This window comes from Psammomys obesus, unplaced genomic scaffold, assembly GCF_907164565.1.
Source record: "Psammomys obesus unplaced genomic scaffold, mPsaObe1.curated_primary_1811, whole genome shotgun sequence".
Classification (NCBI taxonomy): Eukaryota; Metazoa; Chordata; class Mammalia; order Rodentia; family Muridae; genus Psammomys; species Psammomys obesus.
In genome coordinates this window covers 15,103,844-15,128,457 of record NW_026596244.1, presented here as the reverse complement: position 1 = coordinate 15,128,457, position 24,614 = coordinate 15,103,844, and the positions used below count along the sequence as shown (strand labels likewise).

Here is a 24,614-nt window from a genome sequence, read left to right as displayed (position 1 = left end):
TTTTTCAACTCTCCATCCCTTCCTGCAGCTCCCCCTATGTCCAGGTTACATTGGCATCCTGAGCAGGTGATGTCCAGCATCACCTATGTCCAGCATAGGAGGCTGGGAGTTTGGGTGCAGGGTTGACCTAATAGTGCCATGTATTTCTGTGCTGTGTGAGCGTACAGGTTCCGGGTTCAAGCTGGGTGGCTATTTGTTTGTAAGACATTCTTACTCTGTAGCTCAGGCTGGGCCAGGGTTTCCCATATAGCCCACTGGCCACGGCTGCCATCGCTGCAGTTCTGGGAGCAACCATTAGGGGTCAATGTTGTTTCAATCACAATGCCAGACCTGATCTTGACATAAAAGCCTGGACTGACTCCCTGTGCAAAGTCAGTGCCCTTCAAAGGCATATGGGACAGAAGCAGAGATTCTGGCCTCCCAGAATAACCACACCAAGTTTGACATAGATCCCGCTCTGGCATGTGCCCTCTGCCTTGTCTAGGGCACTAGTCAGGACAGGGTTCCTCCTCCTCTCCATGTTCTAGCCACTCAAAGTCTGTCCTGTGTTTTCCTGAAGGGTAAAACCTGCCCATTGGTCAGATTCAGCCATGGACAGAATGCAAAGTGCTGGAGGACTGCCTGATTTTGCTGAGAGGCCAGATACAGAGGTCCCCTGTGTGTCTCAGCCACTTCTGGCCATGAGTGCCATAATGACAACATTTTTCTGTGTCACTGTCATAGCAATTGTGGCTGTTGGGGTCCTTATCAGGGTAATGTTTCATAGCAGTATTTCTATCCTGTACTGACACCTTGGGAAAGAGAAGGGTGGTCTATGCAGGGTCAACATGCTTGTGGATGGAGAGATAGTGGGAAGTCTGGGACCAGAGCACAAACAGACCCCAGTCTTTATTGTGTTTTCTCCAGTCTTCCCCAGAGAGGCTGAGAAGGAGATGGGAGAGAGGGAGACAAAGCTCTCACATCCAGGACTAGCAATCCAGGGACAACTGGAAAAGGACAGACGTGCATCAAGGGATGTCCTTGACGCAAAGGAGGGAGGAGCACCAAGTTTGAGGTCCCTGGGTAGAGCAGGGGGAGAGAAGTGAGGGTACTGACCTGCCCAGGGTCCTAGGGTTCCTGTTCTGTCCTGGTATGTGTGGTAGAGGGGAGGAGATGAACAGGAAAAGAAAGGGCAGGGACATGAATGTTTGTCTTCAGGTCCCAAAGTGAGTAAAGAGCTCTCCAGACTTGCCTCTGGCCACTCATTGTCTCCCAAGCTGTTGATGGCCCAGCGTCGGAGAGGCCGTGTCTCTGGACCCTGTCTCCAGTGGGCTAGCTTTGTCAGTCTGAACAGTGTCTCTTCTGAGGGAAGGACGTGCCTGCCCTGTGATCTGAGGGTCCCTCCTGCTGTGGCCTCTCATGCTTTCCCACAGGCTGTCTCTCTGAGTCATCTGTGAGTTCAGATGCCTCCCTTTTTTGCTCCTGCTCTCTGATAGTGCTGAGATAATCTTGACCTGCCTAGGGAGACTGGGGAGTGAGAGGGAAGCAACTGGTTATAAAGGTTGGGCTCTATCTTCTCTGCCTATGGGAGGCCAGTCAGGTGGGGAATGGAGAGACCCTTAGTGTCCTGGGTCTCCATTTAGGGGTCTACAGTCTGAAGCTCCCTTTGAGGTTGGTGGGGAGTCAGGCTCTGCCTCAGCAGGCAGCAAGGAGGCCTGGCCACGCTGGCACTCTGGGCTGAAGTAGAAGGAACAGAGTCGGAAAGAGGGCCGAAGCTCCTCCTGTATTCGATCCAGGATGTGGATGAAAGTAGGACGCAGGCGGGGGCTGTGCTGCCAGCAGCGTCGCATCAGCTCCTGTCTGGTGGACGTGAAGTGGGTTAGAGGGAACCCAGACAAACTCCTGCCTCCCCAATAGGAGGGTATCAGTGGAAGAAAGGGATCAGAGGGGAATAAATGAGGAAAGTAGGTAAGTTAAGAACTAGGAGTAAGCTGGGCATGGTGGCACGTGCCTGTAGTCTCAGCATTCAAAGAGGCAGAGGCTGGTGGATCTTTGTTAGTTTGAGGCCAGCCTGGCCTATAAAGTGAGTCCAGGACAGCCCGGACTACACAGAGAGGCCCTGTCTTGAACAAAAAGAACTGGGAATAGGGCTGGAGAGATAAGTCAGTGGTTAAGAGCACTGAGTTCAATTCCCAGCAACCACATGGTGGCTCATAACCATCTTTTCTTGGATCTGATACCCTCCTCTGGGATTCAGGTGTATATGCAGATAGAGCACTCATCTACATAAAGTAAATAAATCTTTAAATAAAATAAGAAAGAACTAGTAGTGGCTAGGTGGTGGTGCCTTTAATCCCGGCACTTGGGAGGCAGAGGCAGGTGGACCACTGAGTTTGAGCCAGCCTGGTCTACAAAGTGAGTTCCAGGACAGCCAGGGCTACACAGAGAAACTCTATCTTGAAAAACCAAAAAACCCAAACCAACCAACGAGAGAACTGGGAGTCAGTGATGTAGAAGCTTTGGAGTTAGGTCAGAATCAAGGGTGGTGAGCACAGTGCAGGGGTGGAGGAGGGGGTGCAGGAGGCAGGGATGACTCACAGCTGAAGGGGAAAGTCCTCCAGTTCTTCTAGCACTCCACCGTCCATGACAAATTTGAGCACCTGCTCGTTTGATAGACCCTGGTATGGCTGCTCAGCCAGGGTCGCAATCTCCCAGAGCACCACACCAAAGGACCTGGAAAACATGAAGGAGAGCCTGGATCAGGCTGCTTGGCACCCCCAGCAAGTCCTAAGCCCTTCCCAAAGGCTGCTTGCACATTCCTGGAAGTCACTCCTGTCAGGCCCTACCAGACATCTGAGTGAGTAGTGAAGATTCCATCTTTTAGGGACTCAGGGGCCATCCAGCGCACGGGCAGCAGGCCCTTTCCACCCTTGCGGTAATAGTCGGTCTCGTACACATCCCGAGTCATCCCGAAGTCTAAAAAGCAAGAGTTTTGGGCATGCACTGGTTCCCCTGGAAGACAGTCCCTGAACCGCTCTACCCCCAGTCGCTAAACATTCTGGAATGTGTGAGTTCAAAGGGTCTCGGAGGCCATTTCTTCTCTTGAACATGGAGATGGAGACATGAGGTTAGGGGACCTGCTGGTTAAGCCTATGGACCAGGACTGGTCTCTGGGCTAGATTACGGAGACTCTCTACGGCCACCTGGTAAACACTGTACCACCAATTTTGACGGTAAAGTCCTGGGACACCATGCAGTTGCGCGCTGCCAGGTCCCGGTGCACAAACTTCTTGGCAGCAAGGTAGGCCATGCCATCTGCAATCTCACCAGCCATCTGTATCATGTCACAGAGTGCTGGCTGTGGGAGGCCAGGGTTGTTCTATAGGCAAGAGAGAGGCTGGTGAAGGACTACCCCTCACCCACACTCTGCCCAACTCTTCTCAATTCCCAGCCTCATATGGCTCAGAGTCTTTCTTGTTCCAACCTCTGCCTCAGGTCTCAGAGATCGGAGATGGCTCTTGAGGTCCCCACGGGTCATTAACTCCATGATGACCAGAGTTGGCTGGCCCTGAGACACCACACCCAGGAGACGAACCTGAGATGACAAAGATGTTTGCTGTGGTTCCTCCATCTCCATGATCCACAGGGCCAAAACCTCAGCCTACTGTGATGATAACCTGACCCAGGGCCCATCTTCACTCTCACTGGGAGTGTAATCCTTAATTCTTAACCCTGATCATATCTGATCCTAACACAGCACAACTTGGCCCAACTCTGACCTTGATCCAATGAAGACCCTAATAACTCTCTGGACACCCAATGCTGAGTCTTGATCCTGACTATCTCAGTTCTAGACTGTTCCTGTTAAAATGTTAACTGTAGTCCCAGCCCTGACCTGGTAATGTCCTTCCCCTCTCACCACATAGCCTTACCCTAGTTATGGCCTTACCACATGGTGACACTTGAATGCTTTCATGACAGATGCTTCCTTGAGGAATTCAATGCATTCCCGAGCACTGGCCAGCTCATTCACTGTCTTCAGAGCTACAGGTGTAGACTCCTCGCCAGCCTCCAGTCCTCGTGCCAGTCCCTCATAGACCATCCCAAAAGAGCCTTGGCCCAGCTCTCGGATGATGGTTATCTGCTCCCGGGGAACCTCCCACTCGTCAGGGCTGTACACTGAGAAGACATGCGTGCCAGGAGCAGGGTGCCCCTCTCTGTCTTCACCTGCCTCTTGACTCTTTTTTTTTTTTCCCCTTAAAGTTATTATCCAACTTTACTGGTGAAAAAGGACTACTTTGCTGAGATCATAATGCCTTAATATTTAATTATAAATTCACTAAAGGCAGGACAAAAGCATATATGCTAGTTTTATGCTGGATTCCTTGGTACAGAAAACAGTGAACTGTTAGCTTCAAATTAGGGCAGTGCTTCTTCTCTTGTGTGTGCCCAGCGTGTGTGTGTGTGCATTCATGTGTGTGTGTCTCTGTGTGTTCCTCCTTATTCACTGAGGCAGGGGCTCTAAATCAAAACCAGAGCTCACCGATAGGCCTAGTCCTGGCCAGTTTGCCCTGGGGATCCCTGTTTCTCCCTGTGAGGTTGGAATTACTTGTGGGCCACTATGTCCATCTAGCATTTATGAAGATTTCTAGAGATTCAAACAATCTGAACTTGAGTCCTCATCTTTGTGCAGCGAACATTTTCATTATTATTATCTTTTTACACCTTATTTTTAAGTGTATGAGTATTCTGCCTGCATATGTGTGTGGGGGCCAGAAGAAGGCATAGGATCCTTGGAACAAGAATTGCAGACAGCTGTGGGCTGCCCTGTGGATGCTCGGAATAGAACTCAGGTCCTCTGCAAGAGCAGCTGGTGCTCTTAACAAACATTTTAATGGGGAATCACCTCTTTAGCCTTCATCTGTTCTTCTGTTGTTGTTGCTGGGTGTTGTGCACAGATGTACCTGCTGAGTTAGTCATTGATACAGGGCCCCCCTTAAACTGGAGACTCCGCGAGGGGTTTGGGCAACAAGCTCTGAAAGATCCTTGCCTGTCTCTACAACCAAAGCTGTAGATCATTTGTTACGGGCATAAACAACGTTGTCACGTGTTTATGTAGCGCTGGGAATTCAGACCCAGAGCAAGCACTTTCACACACTGAGCCATCTCTCTAGGCATCACTCCCAGACCATCAGATTAGGGTGCCACTTCTTCTCCAAAAGCTACAACATCATTTCAGGTTCACTTTATGTAGACAATGGAGTCCTTTGACTTCTCTTCTGAAGCGCTCTGTTCTTAAGGCCACCTTCTCCAGGAAGGGCTTCTGGAACTCTGCTCTCCCACTCCTGCCTTCTATCCCATACCACCTGTGCCTGGACTTACTGTGGGAAGCACTGAAGTACTCAGGGTTCACAGACGTGTACATCGTGCTGTTTCTGCAAGGGATCCAGGGAGGAAATGAATGCACCAGGATGGTATTGACCACCATCGCTCTGATCAAGGTGACCTCTAGGGAGTCCCAAGCATTTCCAAGCTGCCCATGGTACTAGTCCTGGGACCAAATAGGCTGAGAATAGGTAAAGCCAGGGGTAGAAAAGGGGATGTCCTCTCTCTAGGCCCTCTTGTGCTCAGCCCCAGGGTAGGTGATGACAGCTATATAAGCACATACTAGGGCTCCGGTCTTTCCTCGTCACAGCAGAACCAGCTTCATTATTTCTCAGCTGGAGCTAAGGGTGTGGAAGCCAATAGTCCCCAGATGCCCACACCAAGGGGTTTCTCGGGATGTAAGACATGTCCAGGTTAACAAGGATGAATTGTCACCCTAACTAAGAGGTTAGTTTCAAGTTAGGGCAGCGCTTCTTCTCTCGTGCGTGCCCAGCGTGTGTGTGTGCATTCATGTGTGCGTGTCTCTGTGTGTTCCAGGCAAAAACTTAGTGTCTTTAGGGAAGTCCTTTCTGTTGTCTAAACTATTGCCCTGTGACTGTGCTGTCCCTATGTTATGGCTAAGGGAGAGAATGGGATGGGAATATGTGGGACTTGTCATTACCTCTTCTTGCTGTAGAAGAACCCGAGGGCAGCAAGCATGATGAGCAGCATGAACCCCACAGGGGTGACGGTGAGGAGGATGCGCAGTCCCCCAGCATCCTCTTCCTCTGGTGGTGGAGTGTGGGAAACAGTGACAGGTCAGTGGCAGCACTGGAGAGTGGTGGTAGGCAGGGCTGACGGTGGGCACAGACCAGCTGGACAGAGTGGGAAGCAAGTCTGTCTTACCTGGACCGTTGATGTAGAAGGCAATACCTTCTGTCCAGGAGCCGTTGCCAGCCAGGGAAGTGGCTCGCACTCTAGCAGAGTAGTTTCCAGGGGGCAGCAGAGCCAGGTGGACCCCGCCAACTTTGGCATATCGAAGTCGGGACACACAAAGCACAGTGGCCTCCTGCGGGTGGAACAGACAGCAGGCTGGGAATGGGGTGGAGGGACAGGCTCAGACTGGGAGAGGAGTGCCTCGGTACCTACCTCTCCCAGCCGGCGGTACTTGATTTCATACTTGAGGATGAGCCCATTGGGGTCAGGTGGCTCAAGCCAATGCAAGATGACACTGCTCTTGCCAGCTGCCTTCCAGGCAACCTTCCCTGGGATGCCATCGGCCTCTCCTGCAAGAGGTTGCTCTCGTTCGCATTCAAACCCAGGCTACACTGAAGTTCTACAATCCTGGGAACCAGGAAGGGTGAACAGGGTGAGACTAGCGGGAGGGTAGACACGCTCTACTGGTTACAGGGGCACCTACTGTGTGGCATGGTACGTGCAAAGACGAAGGTGGCAGCACTACAGCCCACGGTGTGTGCCGCGTGGTTGCAGGCATGGATGTCAATCCTGTACTCTGTGAAGTGACGCAAGCCGCTCAGCACTGCTCGCTCCCGGGGAACCTTGTCCTCTTGAATCTCAAAATCCGAGTTGTTCCCCAATCTGAGAAGGCCAGCTTCCCTGCGGTCCCTGGAAATAGATGGGTCAGAGACCTAAGGCCTGTTCCCAGAGTCCCTCCGCTGTCCCCATGCTCGTTTCAGCTCACCTTTGGGGGCTCTTGCTGATGGATGTCACTTTCCAGGGGGCCCTGGAGAAGCCAGGGGACATGCTCAACTCCAGTATGCTCTGCAGCCTCCAAACCCACTCACGCCAAGGCCAGGCCCCTCCCACAAAGTTCCACCCTCTCTGAGTACCACCCCTCAGGCCCTCCCAACCAGGCCGCACTTGGGGATAGTGATGGCGTGGTGTAGGAAGTTTTCAAACTTTTTCTGGAACGTGGTGTCCTGTGCCTCCATTGTCGGCAAGGCCTGCCCAGGAGGTGAGTGTTGGCAAGGACAGCAGCCTTGCTCCGGCTCAGCCTCCAGTGCTGGGTCTTCACGGTCGAAGCGTGTGTCGTGGCTGCTGGTGGGCAGCCGCAGACCTGTGGCCACGGAGCAGAAGAGAGAAGTCAGGGCCATGCTCCACCCGCCACTACTGGGTACTCCCGGCCTGAGGTGCGCACCGCGATGGCAGTAGTCATTAATGTAGAGGTCACTGTCCTCTGCTAGCCGCTGCCACAGCACCAGGTAGTAGGTGATGTTTCCATTGCGCTGGACCGGCGGCTTCCAGCGCACCAGAAGGTGTGAGGAGGAGTTGGAGGTGGAGATGACATGTTGGGGCACCGTGGGTGCTAGGAACATGAAAAGGGTGCCATTCAGGGGTGTGACCCTTCCAAATGCTGTGTGCTGACGAGCTCCCACCTCTGGTTCACCCTCCCTTTCCAGAGCCCTCCTTCCCTGGGAATCATTCTGTGTTTTCTCTGTTTCAGAAAATAGGATGTATGAAACCCAGGCTTTCCATGGCAGACAAAGCAATCTCCCACCTGAGCCTGGTCCCAACCTTGGAGAAGCAATACAGAAGCTCAACACTGGGTATTCTCAGTCCTTCACAGGCCTTTGACTTCACTCAGCTACCACAAGTCCAACCCCAGCTTCCCCCAAGGCTCAGTGAATGCCCCATAGTGCAAAAGGACCTCCTGTCCTCCAGGGTGCTACACTCTCTGTGTCTGGTGCCTCTGTCTGCCTCATGCCTGAGCCCTCAGCTTACCTGCAGGCAATGTCCGAAGGTAGACAATGGGGCTCTGGGCTCCCTGATGGGGGCTGTCCTCAGCAGTGGTCAGTGTGATGGCCCGCACAAACACGGCGTACTGTGTCCAGGGCTTAAGGGGGGCTAGGGTCACCCCCGGCTCCTGGGTGCGGCTGAGAGGCAGTTCCACATCCAACAGGTTCCAACTCTGGGTTCCACAGGCATCTGGACCCACGTGTTCTGTGGCATTCTGGAATGGACTGCATGGGGGGTGGGGCTCAGGCCCATCTCCAAGCTCTCTGTCTCTCCTGCCCAACTACTCAGGACTGTCATAGCCATTCCCCCCCTATGCATGTAATTCCAGCCAATTCACCTACCCTATGGGGCTTATGATCTTAGCCATACATCACAAATAGTAATGAAATATTTTTAATCTCTAGTAAGAATTATTGAGCTTTTGTCTTAATGAGAATAGTAAAAACAAATAAGTTTGAATTCTTTTTAAACAATCCCTAGAAGTGGGTATGGTCAAACAAGCAGCTCATTCTCAGCTCTAGTGAGGTGACCTGGAGCTAGGATTGGTAGAGCAAGCTCCTGTCAAGAACAGCACAGTGCTTTTGTTTTGTTTTATTTTGTTTTAGGGAGTTTTTCCAAGTAGCCCAGTCTAGTCTTGAACCTTCCTTCCTGCTTCAGCCTCCTGAGTGTTTGCTGGGGTTATAGCCTGCACTGCACCCCATGAGCGGTGTTGTAACCAAGGCCTCTGCACAGCCTTTGGAAGTCCAGGGACCTCCCAAACTATAAGCACACTTCTTCATGTGTTTGTGTTTTGAGAAACGCCTTTCTAGAGGTGGTTTTCTAGCTTTTATGCTGTTCTGGAGTTCTCTGTGTAAACCAGGCTGGCCTCGAACTCAGAGATGCACCTGCCTCTGCCTCTGAGTACTGGGATTAAAGGTGTGTGTCATCACACACAGCTAGCTTCAAAGTCTTCAAAGTAGAGCCCCAAAAGCCAAGACACACTGACTCAAGGGAATAATTGAGGCAGACATTGGGGGTTAGGCCAGAGGCAGGCCTTGGAGAGACAGAATAGGCGGCACAGATATAAGGAGGGCTGGCTCCTGAGCAACGGAAGGGAGGACTGTATGGAAGACATCAGTCAGCAGGTTTGGGAGTACTGTGAGGCAGCAAATCCATGATCAGGGTATCTGCTTCTTTTCTGGGAGGCAGGGGGGGTGGTGGAATCATGCTGACCAGGGTCAGAAAGTGTGTACGTGTATGTGTATGTGTGTGATCTCGCCCCTGCATGTGTGTGCGCGTGTGTGGTGCTGCATGTGTGGGGATGCCCTCACCAGCACCAGCCTGGGTGGAGATCACAGGCTGCTGCTGGCATTCCTTCCTCAGTCACTTGCACCTTACATTTTGAGATAGAGTCTCTCACTAACCTGCAGCTTTTCTCTGCTAGTGAGCCCCCAGGGTCTTTCTGTCTCTGTCCTCCAGTGCTGGTGTGACTGACGCACACCTGGCTTTAATATGAGTGCTGGGGATCTGAACTCCAGCTCCTCATGCTTGTGTAGCAAAACCCGCTTTATCCACTGAGCCATCACTGCAGCCCCATGGACAGACTTGGGGCAGGAGATGAGGGGAGGCAGGAGGACCTGGAACTTCTTGCTGGAACTCAGAAGTGGGATGCTTTAGGAGCTGGTATGACAATCATGGAGCGGGTGCCAGGAAGGAAGATGCCTTGTAAGGTATGACACACCAAGTAGGCCTGGCTCAGAGCCAGAATTGGACCAGGATTCAGTGAGTTGTTTTGGGAGAAGTCCTTCTTGTGATATCCCTCCTGCTCAGGTCAGCCCACTCTCTCCAAAGAATTAGCCCGTTCTGGGCTGGAGTGTAGCCCAGTTGGTAGAGTTTGACTGGCATGCACTTCACCCTGAGTTTGATCCTGGAACAACTTAAACGGGATATGTGATACACTTCCATAAACTTAGCACTTGGGGTTGGAAGCAGGAGGGTAAGTTCAAAGAGGTTGAGGCTAGCCAGAATCCATAAGACCCTTTTAAGAAAAAGAAAGGGTTGGGCAGTGGTGGTGCATGTCTTTACTCCCGACTCAGGATGCAGATGTGGGTGGATCTCTGTGAGTTTGAGGCCAGCTTAGTCCACAGAGAGTTCCAGGACAGCTAGGGCCACATATTGAAACACTGTCTTTTTGAGGAGGAGAGACAGAGACAGTGACACAGAGACAGAAATAGACAGAGACAAGACAGATACAGAGAGAGACAGAAACAGACAGAAAGACAAGACAGATACAGAGAAAGACAGAGACACAGAGAGACAGAGACAGAGACAGAAACAGACAAAGACAAAACAGATATAGAGGGAGACAGAGACCAAGAGAAAGAGACAGAGAGAGAGAAAGGAAGGTTGGTCCCTGACCCTTTCTTTCCTCAGGCTTTAATGAGATGTTGGTAAAGATGCTCATAGAAGTGGCCAAATTAGTGGGTCCTTCCCAAACCGCTGCTGGGTCAAGCACATGTGGTCAGCAGAGACTGTTAGCACAGTAAATTGAAGCTTAATTAGCCAAGCTTTTCTAGAATGATCTCCTGGGTTCTCAGAAACCCTTGCTGTCCACTTTATTTTACTAGGTGGGGAGAAACTGAGGCACAGAGGACCAAAGAAGGTGAGACAGATCCAGGATGGGTATACTTTTGGGGGTGCTAGCTTTCTGGCTCTCCCTAGTCCAGCGGGGCTATGTTCTTTTCTCCTTTGGTCTTGAAAATAATTGGACTCTGCATAGTATGCAGGCCTGGAATCCCAGCATTCTTGGAGGCTGGGGTTGAGGCAAGAGAATCTTTGAGAATTGTAGGCTAGGTGATGTAGTGAGATCCTGTCTCAAAAATAAAATGAAATAAATGAAAAAGAAATCAGGGTCTGGTGCCACATTCTACTCACGACTCCTTGTAATAGACGATGAAGCTGAGCAAGTCCCGGGCCTCCAGAGGCTCATAGCGCTCCCATCGCAGCAGGATGCGGTCCTCTTCAGTGAGGTTGAACACAAAGCGCAGAGTGCGAGTCTGACCTGCATGGAGCAAAAGAAAAGCACCCGCTCTCCACACACCTGCCACAGGCCCACGCTCACCCCCCCCCAGTCGCTAACCTCCTTGGGTGTTTTAGTGCAAGTGTGTGTGTTGCTTTGCATGCACACTTAGGCTGGGAGGGGCCTTACAGGCAGCTCGATCTCCGTTGGTGCGAGGGTTGATCTCAGCCTTGCTCTGCCGACCTCTGGTCCCTGTAACCTCCTCCAGTTGGTATATGTGCTCCAAGCAGAGGCGTGGGTTGAAGGCGAAGTACATTTTGCCCACCGGAATGGTGAGTCCCACAGCCACCCAGGACCCCAACTGTTGCAGGTTCTGGTTGTCCAACACATACAGAGTGTAGTTCCTGGAGAAAGCCGGGTGCCTTGCTCCAGAAAGTGCCAGGGGCTGGGGCAAGAGAGGGACTGGTTCATGGGTTCCCCCGCAGAGGCTGCACTGGGCACAGTTGTAATTTGCAGCTCACTCACATTCACGAGGGGCCTCGGGGCACCTGCTCTTCACCACTGACCAGCAGTGTCGTGTGGTGAAGGGGCCAGACCTTGCCTTGGCACTCCTTCATCTCACTTTAACTGAGCACTGGCTTGGGCCACAGAAGCTGCCTGGCCAGCTTGGCTGTGAGTACTCCTCGGGGGGGGGGGGGGGGGAGCCGCAGTCATATGCCAGGAGACGGAGGAGCCACTTGACTGATGACAATTTAAACCTTTTTTTATTTTGAAAAAACACTGGCTTCTTCGTGAGGAGGCCTTGGTGGCTAGGTGGTAGGAGTGGTTTTACACCCCGGAAGATTCATTCTGCAACTTAACTGTCAGGTCCTTCCTTAAGGAACAGCCTGAAACTCTTATTGTATGTACTGTGTGCTAGCCACTGTGTAACACACTTTACATACAACATCGTAAGTAGCAAACACAATCCTAGAAAAAGCTTCCTATTACAGAAGGAAAACCAGACCAAAAAACTCAAGAAACCTCCCCAAACTCACACAGCAAACTAATTTTAGAGCCCATTGTCTTCACCATTGTTCTGAGGATGCTGAGGACCCTTACCCGTCCACCATGGAATCTCCCCGGATTAGTTTCAGGTTCTTGAAAAAGCCCAGGGACACGAGTGCAAAAGAGTGCTTGATTTTGAGGAAGCCAGTGATGGTCTCCACGAGCCCCAGATTGCGTTGAAGCTCTGGCTCCAGGTTGTCTGGGGATGAGGAAGATAGGGCTGCAGCAAGGCCAGGGAATGTAAGGGTTTACAGGGTGGGGAGCTGGAGGGACAAAGGCATAGGCCCCTGGGTGAGGGGAAGCCATGCAAGAAATACAGGCAGGCAGGAGAGTGTGGCCAGGACGGGCATGACCAGGAAGAGTACTGACAGCCTTGGCGAAGGTTGAGGATGAGGCTCCCCTCCACGTGGGTGCAGCCCACCAGGTCCTGTGTGGCTTGGACAGAGTCGATGGTCTTTGTGCCGACCTTGCATTCTTTGGGGCACAGCCCCTCACACTTGTGGCAGAAAATGCTGGCAGGACAAGCAAATCACCTAAGCCTTGGACTGATGAGACTGCTTGGGTCTCCCAAATACCCCAAGGCTACCCCTCTCACCTGCTGCCATTACGGGTGAAGCCTGGAGGGCACTGAGCCAGGCAGCTGCCCTGGTAGATGCCAAAGGCAGCTGCATGGCCAGGCACCTCGCGCAGATGGGCACAGAGCTCGGCAGTGACACAGCGCCAGGACTCATACTGGTAGGTGCCCGGGGGGCAGGCCTGCAGGCAGACTCCTTGGAAGGAGAGGTGACGGCAGGCTACACAGGCCCGAGGGTCTTCAGGCCGGCTGCAGCCGCCCAGACATTCACTGTGGCAGCACTCGCCACCTGCTGTGCAGGCCAGACCACGGGGGCACGGGCACACTGCAGGCAGAGGACATCAGACCTTACCTACCCCTTGGAAACCCCTCAGTGATGCCCTTTTCCAACCCTGGCTCACTGAACCTTATGGTAACACTCAGTGCCAGATAGCTCTGGTCCAGATTACACTACTAACTTTGTTTTTGTTTGTTTGTTTGTTTGTTTTGCATCATGGATGCTTGAAGACAAGCATGGGGCCTGTCTGTGTGCTCCAGCTCCCACAGCACCTCCTTGAGAGTATCAGAACTCAAGCTGGGCTGGGCTGCATTCCTTTAATCCCAGCACTTGGGAAGCAGAGGGTGGTGAATCTCTGTGAGTTTGAGGCTAGCCTGGTCTGCATAGCAAGTTCTAGTCCAGCAGAGGGTACACAGAGAGGCCCTCCCTCAGATAAAAGAAAAGAGAGACACCCCAGGATGGAGCAGTGACCTTGCCCATCAGTATTGCTGCCCTGCCTAGGCTGTCCTGTGGTGGCTTGGTGTGGTGCCAAAGGGAAACAGCTGGCTGTGCCTGATCAGCTAGGCCAGGGCAAGGTGTGTCCAGCCAGGGCCTGTTGACATGGTACACAAATTAAGAGGACATGCGGCAGCTGTGTTTACAGCCAACAGGGAGGCAGCTCACTGCTGATACAGCAGGGATCTGGTTATTCTCCTGCCCGGAGCTGAGGCTAGAGGTGAGGGGGACAGAACTTGAGCTGTATGAGCTTCATGAGAAAAACTAGAAACCCCAGGTCTGCTCCTGGATCCTGGAAAGCCTTACTTCCCTCCCCACTTTCTCCACTGCTTTCCTTCTGCCTCCGGGTGGACTTCCAAGGTCACAGGCTTGCCTTTGCCTGTCCTTCCTATTTCAGCGCTACCAGCTTGATCACCTTGGCTGAGACCACTTTTACTGAAACTATAGTCTTGATTCTGTTCTAATGCTGCGTAGGCTCCCACCCACACCCTACCTCAGCTCAGAGGAGACAGGCACAGAGATGTCAGATGAGCCCAGCTAGTGAGCAGAGGTGCATCCTTGGCTTCTGCCTCAGAATGCTGATTTCTGCACCCTGGTATCTACCCTCTTTCCAAACCCCCTCCTTACCTACCCTGTGCCTGCCTGATGTCACATCAGTTATTTAGTTTCTCTGAACATCTGTTTCTTTTCCTGTAAAATGGGATAATGAGGGTACCTGCCTCATTAGAAGGGTAAAGATTTAAAAACAATGGCAGCAAGCCAGGCATACTCAGCACTTAGGAGATGGAGACAGAGTAGTTAGGTGTTCAAAGCCAACCTCAGCTACATGTCAAGCTTCAGGCCAGCCTAGGCTACATTATATGTTGTCTCAAAAACAAAAACAAACAAACAAACAAACAAACAAACAAAGAAAACCAAATAGCTAAAGGTAGGACAGCAAAGTGTGGCTCCACCTCATCCAGCCCTGCCTCCCTGTGGCTAGAGCTATCTTCTGTGGAAATGCCCACCTCTCTGACAGTGGCTGGACGTCCAGCACCTGTGGTCAGTGTGCCCACTGAAGGTGGTTCTTGCACAGGGCTCACCAGCAGCACCCAGCACACCAGGGCAAACGTCAGCACACTCCTCGCCCTTGTTCCCTACAATGTGGTTGGCACCAGGTGCAGGCTGCAGCAGGCCCCAGTCAATGGTGGAGAGATGGCACAGTTCCTGGTTTTTCTCAACACGCACAGCCCCACGAAGCACGGCCCCAAGCGACGGCAGCCCGATGTCCCTTAGGTGGGGCATCTCAAAGATGATGAGCCCATAGCCCAGGAAGAGGCGTGCACCTCGGATCACGGCCAGGTTGGGAAAGAGGTCTCGAAGGCTCTCCAGACCATAGACTCGGAAGAGCAGCAGGTAGTCGGTCACCTGGGTGAGGCTCGGGAAGCTGAGGCCCCGGAAGTCCTCTCCGGTGGCAGCAAACATGAGAAGGATCTGCAGGTGGCCCTCCACCACACTGCAGTTCTCCAGGCGACGAAGCTCTGTAACCTCGGAGCGGATATCCAGGCTGGGGCACACTGTGGGCACATGTGGGCAGGCAAATGAGTACAGTACAGACCAAGAACCCTGTCCTGGCAGCTCCGCTGGTGGGGCAGAGTGGAGGGAACCAAGTTGTGCTCTAATGAAGAGTTGTCTCCTCCCAAACAAGCAGACAGACGCCTAGTTAGGGTCTTCTGTTCCCTTACATGACTCCTTGCCTCCCTAAATCACCGCGGTGAAGACGTCTCCTACTGTCCTGCTCTTTTGGCGGAGTCAGTGCTGGCTAGGCAAACACCATATTGTTGAGTCCCATCCCCAGACCACGGTGTTTTGAGACAGGGTCTTACTGTGTAGCTCTGGTAGCCTGGAGCTCTGTCCTTCTGCCTCTGTCTTCTGAGCACCACACCCTGTTTCCCTGTAACTCTCAACTAACTGTATATAATTTGCATATTTATTTTGCTCATTGCAAGCCTCATGAAGGCAGATATTTTGTTTAACTCACTGCTATACCCTAGTTCACGTATAGTGCCTGACACAAGTATGGTGCTTAGTGAATGGTGAGAAGTGAGTGCACATTGTGCCTGGGAAGTGCAGGCTGAGCTTTGGTCCTCAGGAGCCAGCCCAATGGTATCTAAGTCTTTTCTGCTTTTGAAAGGACATTCCGTGGTTCCTCTTTGCCAGAGCAGAGGCCCTCATTTCACTTCCTTAACCTAACATTTTGGGGTGTAGACAAGCTTGTCCCCATTCACCTCTCTAGCCTCAAACCTACAAAGGTCTTTGGCCTGTAATCCTGGGTCCCAGTGTCCTTGCTAGAGCTCTCTGACCCTGCATCCGTTTCCCTTCAGGGGTCATTTCCCTTAGTTCAGCAGTCACAGGAATACCTTGTGTGCTGCTCAGCATGGCTGTTTACACTCTCTTCAAGATTCTGGCTGTTCTAGGTCAACTTTGCATCCCCCATGGTATCCAGCTCAGGACTGGGACTCGGGGAACCATGGACTGTGAACATATAGATACTAAATCTGCTCTTTTCTTTGGGACCCACCCATTTGCTTTTCTAGTCTCAAGGCCTTCAGGCTTGTTTCCATATGGGGGCTGGGTGCTTGGCCTCACTTCCTCCCAAGGAGAGCTTGCAGGGTCTTCATTTAAGGAAGTCTGAATGCTTCAGTTTAACATTCAGGTACACTTCCCCTCTCCTCACCCAACCCTCTAGAAATATCACACACACACGCACGCGCGCGCACACACACACACTGGTACCACACCCCACATTTTCCCACACAGGCCAGCCTAGTCCCTGGCTTAGGGCTTCTCAAGGCTGATAGGGATGGGGTGGGAGACAGGAAGTCTTCCTCCCTGTACCTTCTCTCTGTGGTCTATGCTTGACTGTCAGCTGTTGTATGTGTGCATGCACACATGCCCATATACTTGGGAGCACAATAGTGGAGGCAGGTACATACACAAAAGAGGAAAAGAAGGAAAAACACTTCTGTTCCCTCTGTGAAAGCCAATTAGACTCTTTGAGGCAGGTGGGGGGGTTCCCTCAGGTGCCCACTTCCCATCATGCCTTATCCTCTCCAGAGCTCCCCTAATGTGAGACATTGGAAAAACAAATCTAAGACCTCTAAAGCTTAACCCCTGCCTTTCCTCAGGCCAAGCCCCAAGTAGAGCTTCACTGGGAAACAACAGCTGGGCCTGTTGGCCAAACACTGAGTCCCAAGATATGCTTGCTTTATTTTGACAACTGGGCTCCTGCCTGGCATCCACTGTGCAGTGTCCTGGCACAGAAGGGGAAGGGGTAGGACCCTCAGGCAGATCACCATGCATTGCAAATCTTCTGTGATGGTCCTTTTCCGACAACACCTCACCCCAAGTCCAGTTGTATTATCTGTACAGAAAGGGGAGCCCTGCCTTGATCCTGGGAGCTTTGGGAGAGCATCCTAAGACCCTTCACAGTCTCAGAGTGCTGGGTTCCCAAGCTTTCTCTGAATGGAGGACAAAGGGAGATTGATGATGGAGTGGTACATTTAATCTTCCTCTTCTGCTGCTACCTTTTCCCACATAGCCTCTGGCAGCCCTCTGAGGGCCACTTGGTCCGATGGTCCTACTCCACAGGTGCCTTGGGTGGGAGATGTGTATTTGAGGAATATCGATGAGGCATGGAGGAGAGGCAGTCCTCTCTTGGATAGCTGGTGGGGGACATGGACTAAAGCTGGGATGCTGGAGCTCAGTTTCTGGGTCTGCTTCTCCGAGCCTACTATTCACACAATAGGTTAAGTTGCTTAATGGTGCCTGGTTTTCAGCTGTTGGTCTCACCCTGCCCTTAACATTCAGTGGCCCTTTAAAATGACTTCTAATTCTTAGAGTCTCATTTTGGTTCAAACTCAGACTTTACTGGGATCATGGTTTCACAAACAGCAATGGATTGCAGAACATCTGTTCATTCCATTTCCAATTCCTTAATGCTTAGGGAGCTGAGAGGCGGGGGGGGGGGGGGACTCTTCAGATACCAGTTCTAACTGGTGAAAAGTCCTTCTGAGGGCTAATCCTAGTCGTCATGGTCCAATAAAGAAAGATTAAGTAGAAATCAGATGTGGTGGCGCACACCTTTAATCCCAGCTCTAGGGAGGCAGAGGCAGGTGAAACTCTAAATTCGAGGTCAGCCTGGTCTACAGATCTAGTTTTAGGACAGCCAGGGTTACAAAGATAAACCCCGTCTTGAAAAATAAAAACCCAAACAAACGAGTATAGGTGTTCTGGGAGGGAGATGGGGTTGAAGGGCGTTGCTGGGGACTCACCCTCTAGTGTGTCCAGGCCAGATCCCAAGGACAGCAGGCTCATAAGCAGGTGTACTCCCCAGGGCCACAGGGCAGCCACTGCCATGACCTGATTTTCTTTCAGGCGTCTTCCAGGGAGAAAGGAGGATGCAGACCCAGGTTCCAGAGTGGAGGGAGTCACACAGGACAAAGGGATTAGAAATCTCAAGTAGAGACAGGAGAAGATAGAAAAGAATCTCAGATTAGAGGAAATAAATCCTGCATCAGGCAGTTGGAGATAGCTTCAGTGTGATCTGGAGATGGAGAAGGGAACAGAGGCAGAGAGAAGCAGGACAGCCTCAGAGAGGCCTTCAGAGGAAGAAAGTGACCCAGGATTCAGATCACAAAGGTCCAGAGGCTGGACAGTTCAGAGCGGAGGTGGAGCGGAGCGCCCCGGAGCGCCCAGGAGCACCCCGGAGGCGGCAGCGGGGTCCGGACTCCACCCGGGACTCCGCGGACCTCCTGGACATTCAGACTTCAGCCTCTGGCGGCGGCTCCTGAGGCAGGAGCGCAGGCACCTCGCCCAACTCCCACCCTTTCCAGAAACGGATTGGTTTGTGCCGACTTCCCCGCTCTCTCCGCTCCTCCCACTAAGTCAAGTAAAAATATTTAGCCTGTCAACTGAGGGTGGTTGATATGATATGAGGGGGACAGATATGTTGGGGAAATAAGACCACAATGCCGAAGGGGTTGGGGGCCAAGAACTGAACTCCCAGTCCTCACTCCTTGGCAACTTCGCTCTCACCTCTAGCACTCCCTCCACTCGCTGCAGACCGGGACGGAGCCGCTGGGCGCCTGGTTTGAAGAGCAGTGGTTCTGGAGTCCAACAGGTGACCTCCGGCAGTCTGGACAGGTCGGACTCCGCTTGCGGAACCTAAAGACCTCAGCCTCGCCTCTCGCAGCCCCTCCGAGCCCGCTGAGGCCACTTGGACCAGAGCCCCTTGGCGTGGGGTATGTCTCCGCCAAGTCCCTTGGTTTTGGCTCTGATCTCCACGATAAGAGCCATCTTTCTGTGAGATTCCGCCTTCATTTATAGTTCCTTTTGAGAATTTAGGATGCTTGGTGGTCCCTGTAAGTGTACTTGTTTGGAAGCGCTTGGGGGGCTGTTCGTGCTGTAGCTTGACGCAGAAAGCTATCTGCCCCAAAGACTCCCTTAGCTAGGTCCTACTCACTTCCGGTCAGTCTCTTAAATGTGAGACCTAAACATGCAGCCGCGAGGCCAATGCACAAGACCTGCTCTTAAGTGGCCTGGATGCTGGGACCCTAAGACTTCCCCAGGTTCACAGATACCAAGGGCCGACAGTTCCCAGTTCTACCCGCGGGCAACTCCCACGTCCGAAGAGCTAAGAGATCTATTAATTTCTCCGCTCAGAAATCGATGCGCTTGTCAGGACAGCGATCGATGTTAGGCCTGATAGGCTTGGCCCAACCCGGCTCTGGGGCCCAGCTGGCTTGGCTGGGATTGGGGCCTGGCCCTAAAACCAAAGGCATATCCTAGCAGGGCTGCGAACCGCTGTCCCGAGCCCTCGAAGACCCGGGCCGGGTGCAAACGCTGCGGCGCAGAGCTTCTAGCGCCGTCCTCTGGTCTCTTGCCGACCAAGAGGTCTCCCCTTCCCACTCTCCGCCCAGCTGCGTTCAGAGACCTGTTCTCCACCCTGCTGTCCTCCCCAGGTTCTCCGTCCAGACATTTCGGGGCCACCTCCCTTTCCTTACTAGGGTCTGGAGAACGTTCATCTAGTTTTTCCCAAGTGACGTGCACACTCCCTTAGGCAAAGCGCACCGTGAGGCCGGCTGAAATGACCTGGACTTCAGCCTTTTCCTTGCTCAATCTCTGCCTGTCCCGCAAATCTGAAAACGCAGCTGTTTTACTGAAAGAAATAACGGATCTGCTTCCTAGCTCCCCTGGTCTCAGAAGACACTAGGGAGGCAATCTGTGGCACTCCGCCTCCCCAGGTCTCTTGCAGCCGCGATGGACATTAGAGAGGCGCGCTGGCATTAGGGCTCCAAAGGGGAGTTGGGCACCCGGGGCTTCGGCAGGCGGGGCGGGGCGGGGCGGGGCTGCGGGTGCCGCCCTCTCCTGGCGGCTGGTCTTTAACACCGCCCCGCGCACGTGTCGCGCGAGGCCCGGCGGCAGCAGCTAGGAGTGCACTGACGGCCGCTCGGCCCGGGCTAGGCGGGCGCCGCCGGGATGCTGCGAGGCCAGCGGCGCGGGCAGCTGGGCTGGCATCTCCCGGCCGCAGGGCTAGGCGGTCTGCTGGCTTCATTGATGCTGGCCTCTGTCTGCGCCGCATCCTGCCGGGAGGCCTGCTGTCCCGTGGGCCCCTCGGGGTTACGCTGCACTAGGACAGGCACCCTGGACACCCTCCACGGGCTGCGGGGCGCCGGGAACCTGACGGAGCTGTGAGTATGTGGCGGGAGAGGCGCGCAGGGTCAGGAGGGCACAGCCCTTCCCGAGGGCGCGCACTCACCTCTGGTTTTGAGGGGCCAGGCTAGGCTGCTGTAGGAGACTGGCACGTGTAGCCTTTGGCTGTGCTGCAGCGGCTTCTGCTGCTGCCATCACCCTGGCAAAGGCGCGCAGTCACTGTCTGGATGTCACCCAGGATCAAGAGTAGCTGGGGTGCTAGCTTGGGACAGAGCAAGAGGGAAACTCGGCGGACCAGATACTGTTCAGCGATCTCTGTGTGGGGTTTAGTCAAGACCCCAAGTTCTGCCCCGTGGAGGAGTGGTTAGTTGTGCAGAATTTGGCAGTGTGGTACTTTGCTATCTTCTCTTTCTTAGGGGAAAGACAGCCCCCAACTTCTTCCTTGTCATTCCCAGAAATCCATCTCTTCTTTGGATTTGTGATTGGGCTGGAGTTGGTGGAGGTGGTGAGGAACCGCCTTGGTGTCTGAGCTTTTTCCTTTTCACTGATTACAAGACTCCTTGATTTGGATGTGGGAAATGAAGCCCCTTTCCTTCTCTCCCTGCTCCCCCATCTTTCCTTTCACCCGTGTCTCTCTACTTGTATCAGGGAATCAGGGCTGCTGCTGAGAGATTCTCCCCTTTTCCAGGTCTAGATTTTGGAGGAACCTTCAGCTCTGTAGTACTTTGACCTTCTGCAATAATCGCTTACAAAATACTCAAGTACTGTTTAGCAACTAGTGAAACCTATGAGAGTATAATTGACCCGAAGGGACTCAGCATCACACAGTGATGACTGGAAAATACTTGAGTATTCTACATGCTGGTGGAGCCAGCAGTGAGTGGCACTGAGTTCCTCAGGCATCTTGTGGTAATTAACGGAGGTACTCAATCTCTTTCTAATGGCCCTGGGGAGACAAGGAAGAGAGGAGATGGCCTTGTCTCAGTCTGGGCTCCTGCATGATGGGACAGGACATGAGGACTAGACTGTTGCTCCCAGGCCTGTCTATCCAAACCAGAGCCCAGACCCCTGACTGTTTGCATCAGTGTTCTCAATCCCAAGAGCCCTTCCAGGCTCCAGGGAAGTCCAGCCCAGGCCAGGGCCAGTGGACAAGCCAGCACTGTAAAAGAGGAGGTTGGCAGGGTGGTGAGCTGAGGTGTCCCCCTGGGTGGGGCCCGAACCTCCCAACTCCTCCTGCACAGACTTCTCCCTCCTCTCTCACCGCATAGCTAACAAGGAGCTAATGGACTCGAATAGACAGATTGATTATGAATCTGAACAAATGAGGCAGCATGGCTCACATTGCCTGACAGCTCGTACATACCCAGCTATGTGCGTCTTCTTAGCAACTCCCTGGGTCTCCATAGCTCGAAAACCTTGGGCCAGAACAGTGAGCTGGCCTCCCTCAAAGTGGCTAGCTATAAATCCTTAGGCCTCCAGGGCACAGACATTCACACACCCATCCTGTGGGGGTCAAGGCTGGGATGGGGAAGCACAGGGCCCTTGGGCTGACCCTGCTCTTTTGGTGTTCTTTAGAGAAAGTCCACAAGAGAGGGGAAGAGTTCTGAGAATTGTCAGTGAGTCAAGGGCCCCTGGCACACGTGCAGGTGGGGAGGGGAGAGGAGGACCTAGAGGACAAGTCACTACAGGGGAGTGACTTCACAGGAACTCCAGAATGCCAGATTCACAAGATAGGACTGCAACCACAGCCACTCCACCTCCCCCACCCCCAGTGCTGCTGGCTCTCATGCCTTTTTTCTTTTCTCTTCTTTTCCTCCCTGGTTCTTATTCTCCCTGGTTCTCCATCCTTATCTCTGTCTCAGTGTCTCCCTTTTTTGTTTTTTATCTGTATGTCCCTTTCCTTCCCCCAACCCCACTGTCTTTTTGCTGTCATTCCCTTCTGAGTTTTCCACTCTTTGTTTATCTGCCCACGTTCTGCCACCTGCCTCATTCAGCCTTCCTGTGTCTCACACTGTAACCCCATCTCTCTTCATCCACACAGTTGGACTCTGTCCACTCCACTGGGGTCCCCGACAGTTCTATGCTTCTTGCTTGCTCTAGAAGAGTGTGGAGAAGAACTAATGAACTAAAGGGACAGAGGGGTGGGGTGCATTCGTGTGTGCGTCTGTGTGTCCAGTGTCAATGAACCCAGAGAGTAGCAAGTATGTTTGGGAGCACACACTAGCATGACAATTGGGGTACCTTTAGCACTGGGTGGAGCAGCAGCACCAAGAGCCTTGCCCTTTGTGGGAGTAAGTCTTGGGCATGAGCGACCCCTATTGTTGAGCATATATACGCTGGAGAAGCCTGCTGTAAAAATGGAGCCCCATGCTGACAATGGCAATGTGCCTTGACTAACATGTCTTCACACCTTCTCATCTGGGTATGAATAGGAGAAGTCTGTGTGAGCTTTGTTTATGTGTGTCCTTGAGTGAGGGTATTGGGATAGCCCTGTGTGTTTCTGTACTCTTGCATATGTGTTGCAGGAGGCATGTCATTGTCTGCATGTATGTAAAGGTGAGGGTGCATGCATGTATGCACATATGTGACTTGTGAGTCTTTTCAGCACGTGGGGCATGTGTGTGAATGGGTTGCGAAGTGGGTTTGTGTGTGAATAGTGCATTTGCTTGTGTGAGAGAGGAGGGTTGCTTGTGGACATGGGGTAACCCCACTGAGGCCCTGACTCCTGTTGGCCTGCTCCTCTCCCGTCTCCTTGCAGCTATGTGGAAAACCAGCAGCATCTGCGACGCCTGGAGTTTGGGGACCTGCAGGGCCTGGGGGAGCTGAGAAGCCTGTGAGGACTAGGGGTAGACAGGGTGGGCCTGGGCACAGGGTGGTGGGTGCCCACACATACTGGGGTCTGGGAGAGGGCTGGAGGCTCAGGGGCTTGAGGGGATCCAGGTAATTGTGGGAACTAAGGCATGGAGAGGGTGCACGGCTTCACAGGGGCATCTGGCCTGGGAGAGCGGGGGTGGGGGGCAGAGTTTAAATCCCTCTTACCCCATTCCTAGAACCATCGTGAAGAGTGGCCTCCGCTTTGTGGCCCCAGATGCCTTCCACTTCACTCCTCGGCTCCGTCACCTGTGAGTGGTCAGGCTGGATCCGTGAGGGCGGGGCTGAGGAGGAGCTGCTAATGGGCTCTGTGCTCCCCTGGGGACCGTTCAGCCTGGTCCCCTTTCTTTCTGCTTCGGTGTCATGATTCTCATCCAATCAGGCTAGAATTTTTGTTGTTTCGCCTCCATGTTCTATGCCTCAGAAATGCTTCTCATCAGCCCCTTCCCAGGCTCTCTGCCTGGAGTTCATAGGAAGCGAGGGGCAGGAGCAAGGCCCCTGGTTCTCAACAGAATTTCATCTCCTCTCCTGCGGGGTGTGTTGACAGGCCAACTTGGGAGGTGGAATGTTCTGTCTGCTGCCCTTCTCATTCCTGAGAAACACAGCTACTTGTTCTGCAGTGGACAGAGGATCATGGCGTGGGTAGAAGGTGCACTTGGGTCTCTGCAGTCCCTCCCTGGGTTGGAGGCCTGTCATTCACAGAGTTGGGCTGGATCCTCTAAACTCTCAGATGGGTGTTGTGTTACCTACTGTATTACACTTAGGGTTGGCAATGTGGCTTTGTGGGTAGAGTATTTGCCCACTGTTCATAAAGTCCTGGGGTTGACCCCCCCAACCACCACATACACTAGTTGAGGTGATACAAGCCTATAACCCTATTGCTGGTTTACACACACTGGGGACACATGAGGGTCTGAAGTTCCAGCTCCTAAGTGGCTACACAGCAAGCTCCAGGCCAGCCAGCCTTTGTCTCAACAAAACAAAAGAACAAAAACAGACAAACAAAAACCCTTAAAAAGAATCAGTTCATGACTCTATGGCAGTGACTGTTTACAATCAACCTGGGGACAGAGAAAATATTGTCTCTGTTTTATATTGAAAATTCTGGTAATTAAGTTGTTTCTTGACTGGGGTCACATGGCTCTATAAAATAGGACAGGTGTGACACCCAGCTCTAATCTAATCCAAGGTGGTGTTCCCAATTCATTCCAATCTCTATAAAGCCAAGATGGATAGGCAAGGAGAGTGGTTAGGGCATGTCCCTCAGGGATGAGGGTGCTGGCCCTGGCAGTGGACTGTAGGCACAAAGCACAGAGGTCCTGAAACACTCCTGGGGCACAGGAGCAGAGCCCTAGCTGGACTCTCTTTCTTCCTTCTTTCCTTCTTCCTTCCTTCCTTCCTTCCTTCCTTCCTTCCTTCCTTCCTTCCTTTCTTTCTTCCTTCCTTCTTTCCTTCCTTTCTTTCTTCCCTTCTTCCTTCCTTCCTCCTTTCTCTCTTTCTTTCTTTCTTTCTTTCTTTCTTTCTTTCTTTCTTTCTTTCTTTCTTTCTTTCTTTCTTTC

The 24,614-nt window shown here is 52.7% G+C and overlaps 2 protein-coding genes across 8 annotated transcripts in view; one reads left to right on the top strand and one right to left on the bottom strand.

The window, feature by feature from the left end:
* Positions 1–863: 863 nt before the first annotated feature.
* Positions 864–18,768, bottom strand: Insrr (insulin receptor related receptor). Of its 5 annotated transcripts, none has more exons than XR_008718938.1 (23): positions 17,805–18,357; positions 14,499–15,047; positions 12,741–13,044; positions 12,515–12,657; positions 12,200–12,344; positions 11,288–11,502; positions 11,014–11,140; positions 8,086–8,324; positions 7,502–7,669; positions 7,225–7,420; positions 7,046–7,087; positions 6,764–6,969; positions 6,493–6,629; positions 6,250–6,412; positions 6,026–6,131; positions 5,362–5,414; positions 3,929–4,158; positions 3,464–3,574; positions 3,199–3,358; positions 2,826–2,955; positions 2,578–2,712; positions 1,096–1,839; positions 864–986 (listed from the first exon to the last, which is right to left on the bottom strand). XR_008718938.1 is itself a non-coding variant. In XM_055596612.1 (23 exons), exons 2-23 carry the CDS (start codon positions 17,887–17,889, stop codon positions 1,599–1,601), a joined length of 3,885 nt encoding a protein of 1,294 aa, XP_055452587.1. In that variant the 5' UTR covers positions 17,890–17,986; positions 18,568–18,768; the 3' UTR covers positions 864–1,598. The 5 variants fall into 5 exon arrangements, 4 of the variants coding, with proteins under 4 accessions (XP_055452587.1, XP_055452588.1, XP_055452589.1 ...); XM_055596612.1 differs by adding an exon at positions 18,568–18,768 and having other exon boundaries at positions 864–1,839; positions 17,805–17,986; XM_055596613.1 differs by adding an exon at positions 18,568–18,768 and having other exon boundaries at positions 864–1,839; positions 17,805–17,911.
* Positions 18,769–19,943: 1,175 nt separating this feature from the next.
* The window catches only part of Ntrk1 (neurotrophic receptor tyrosine kinase 1), a 16,350-nt gene continuing 11,679 nt past the window's right edge, over positions 19,944–24,614 (top strand). For all 3 annotated transcript variants that reach the window (XM_055596618.1, XM_055596617.1, XM_055596616.1), the window contains exons 1-3: positions 19,944–20,222; positions 22,943–23,017; positions 23,235–23,306. In XM_055596618.1, coding sequence (XP_055452593.1) covers positions 20,011–20,222; positions 22,943–23,017; positions 23,235–23,306 — 359 coding nt within the window. In that variant the 5' untranslated portion in view covers positions 19,944–20,010. The remainder of the gene's footprint in view (positions 20,223–22,942; positions 23,018–23,234; positions 23,307–24,614) is intronic.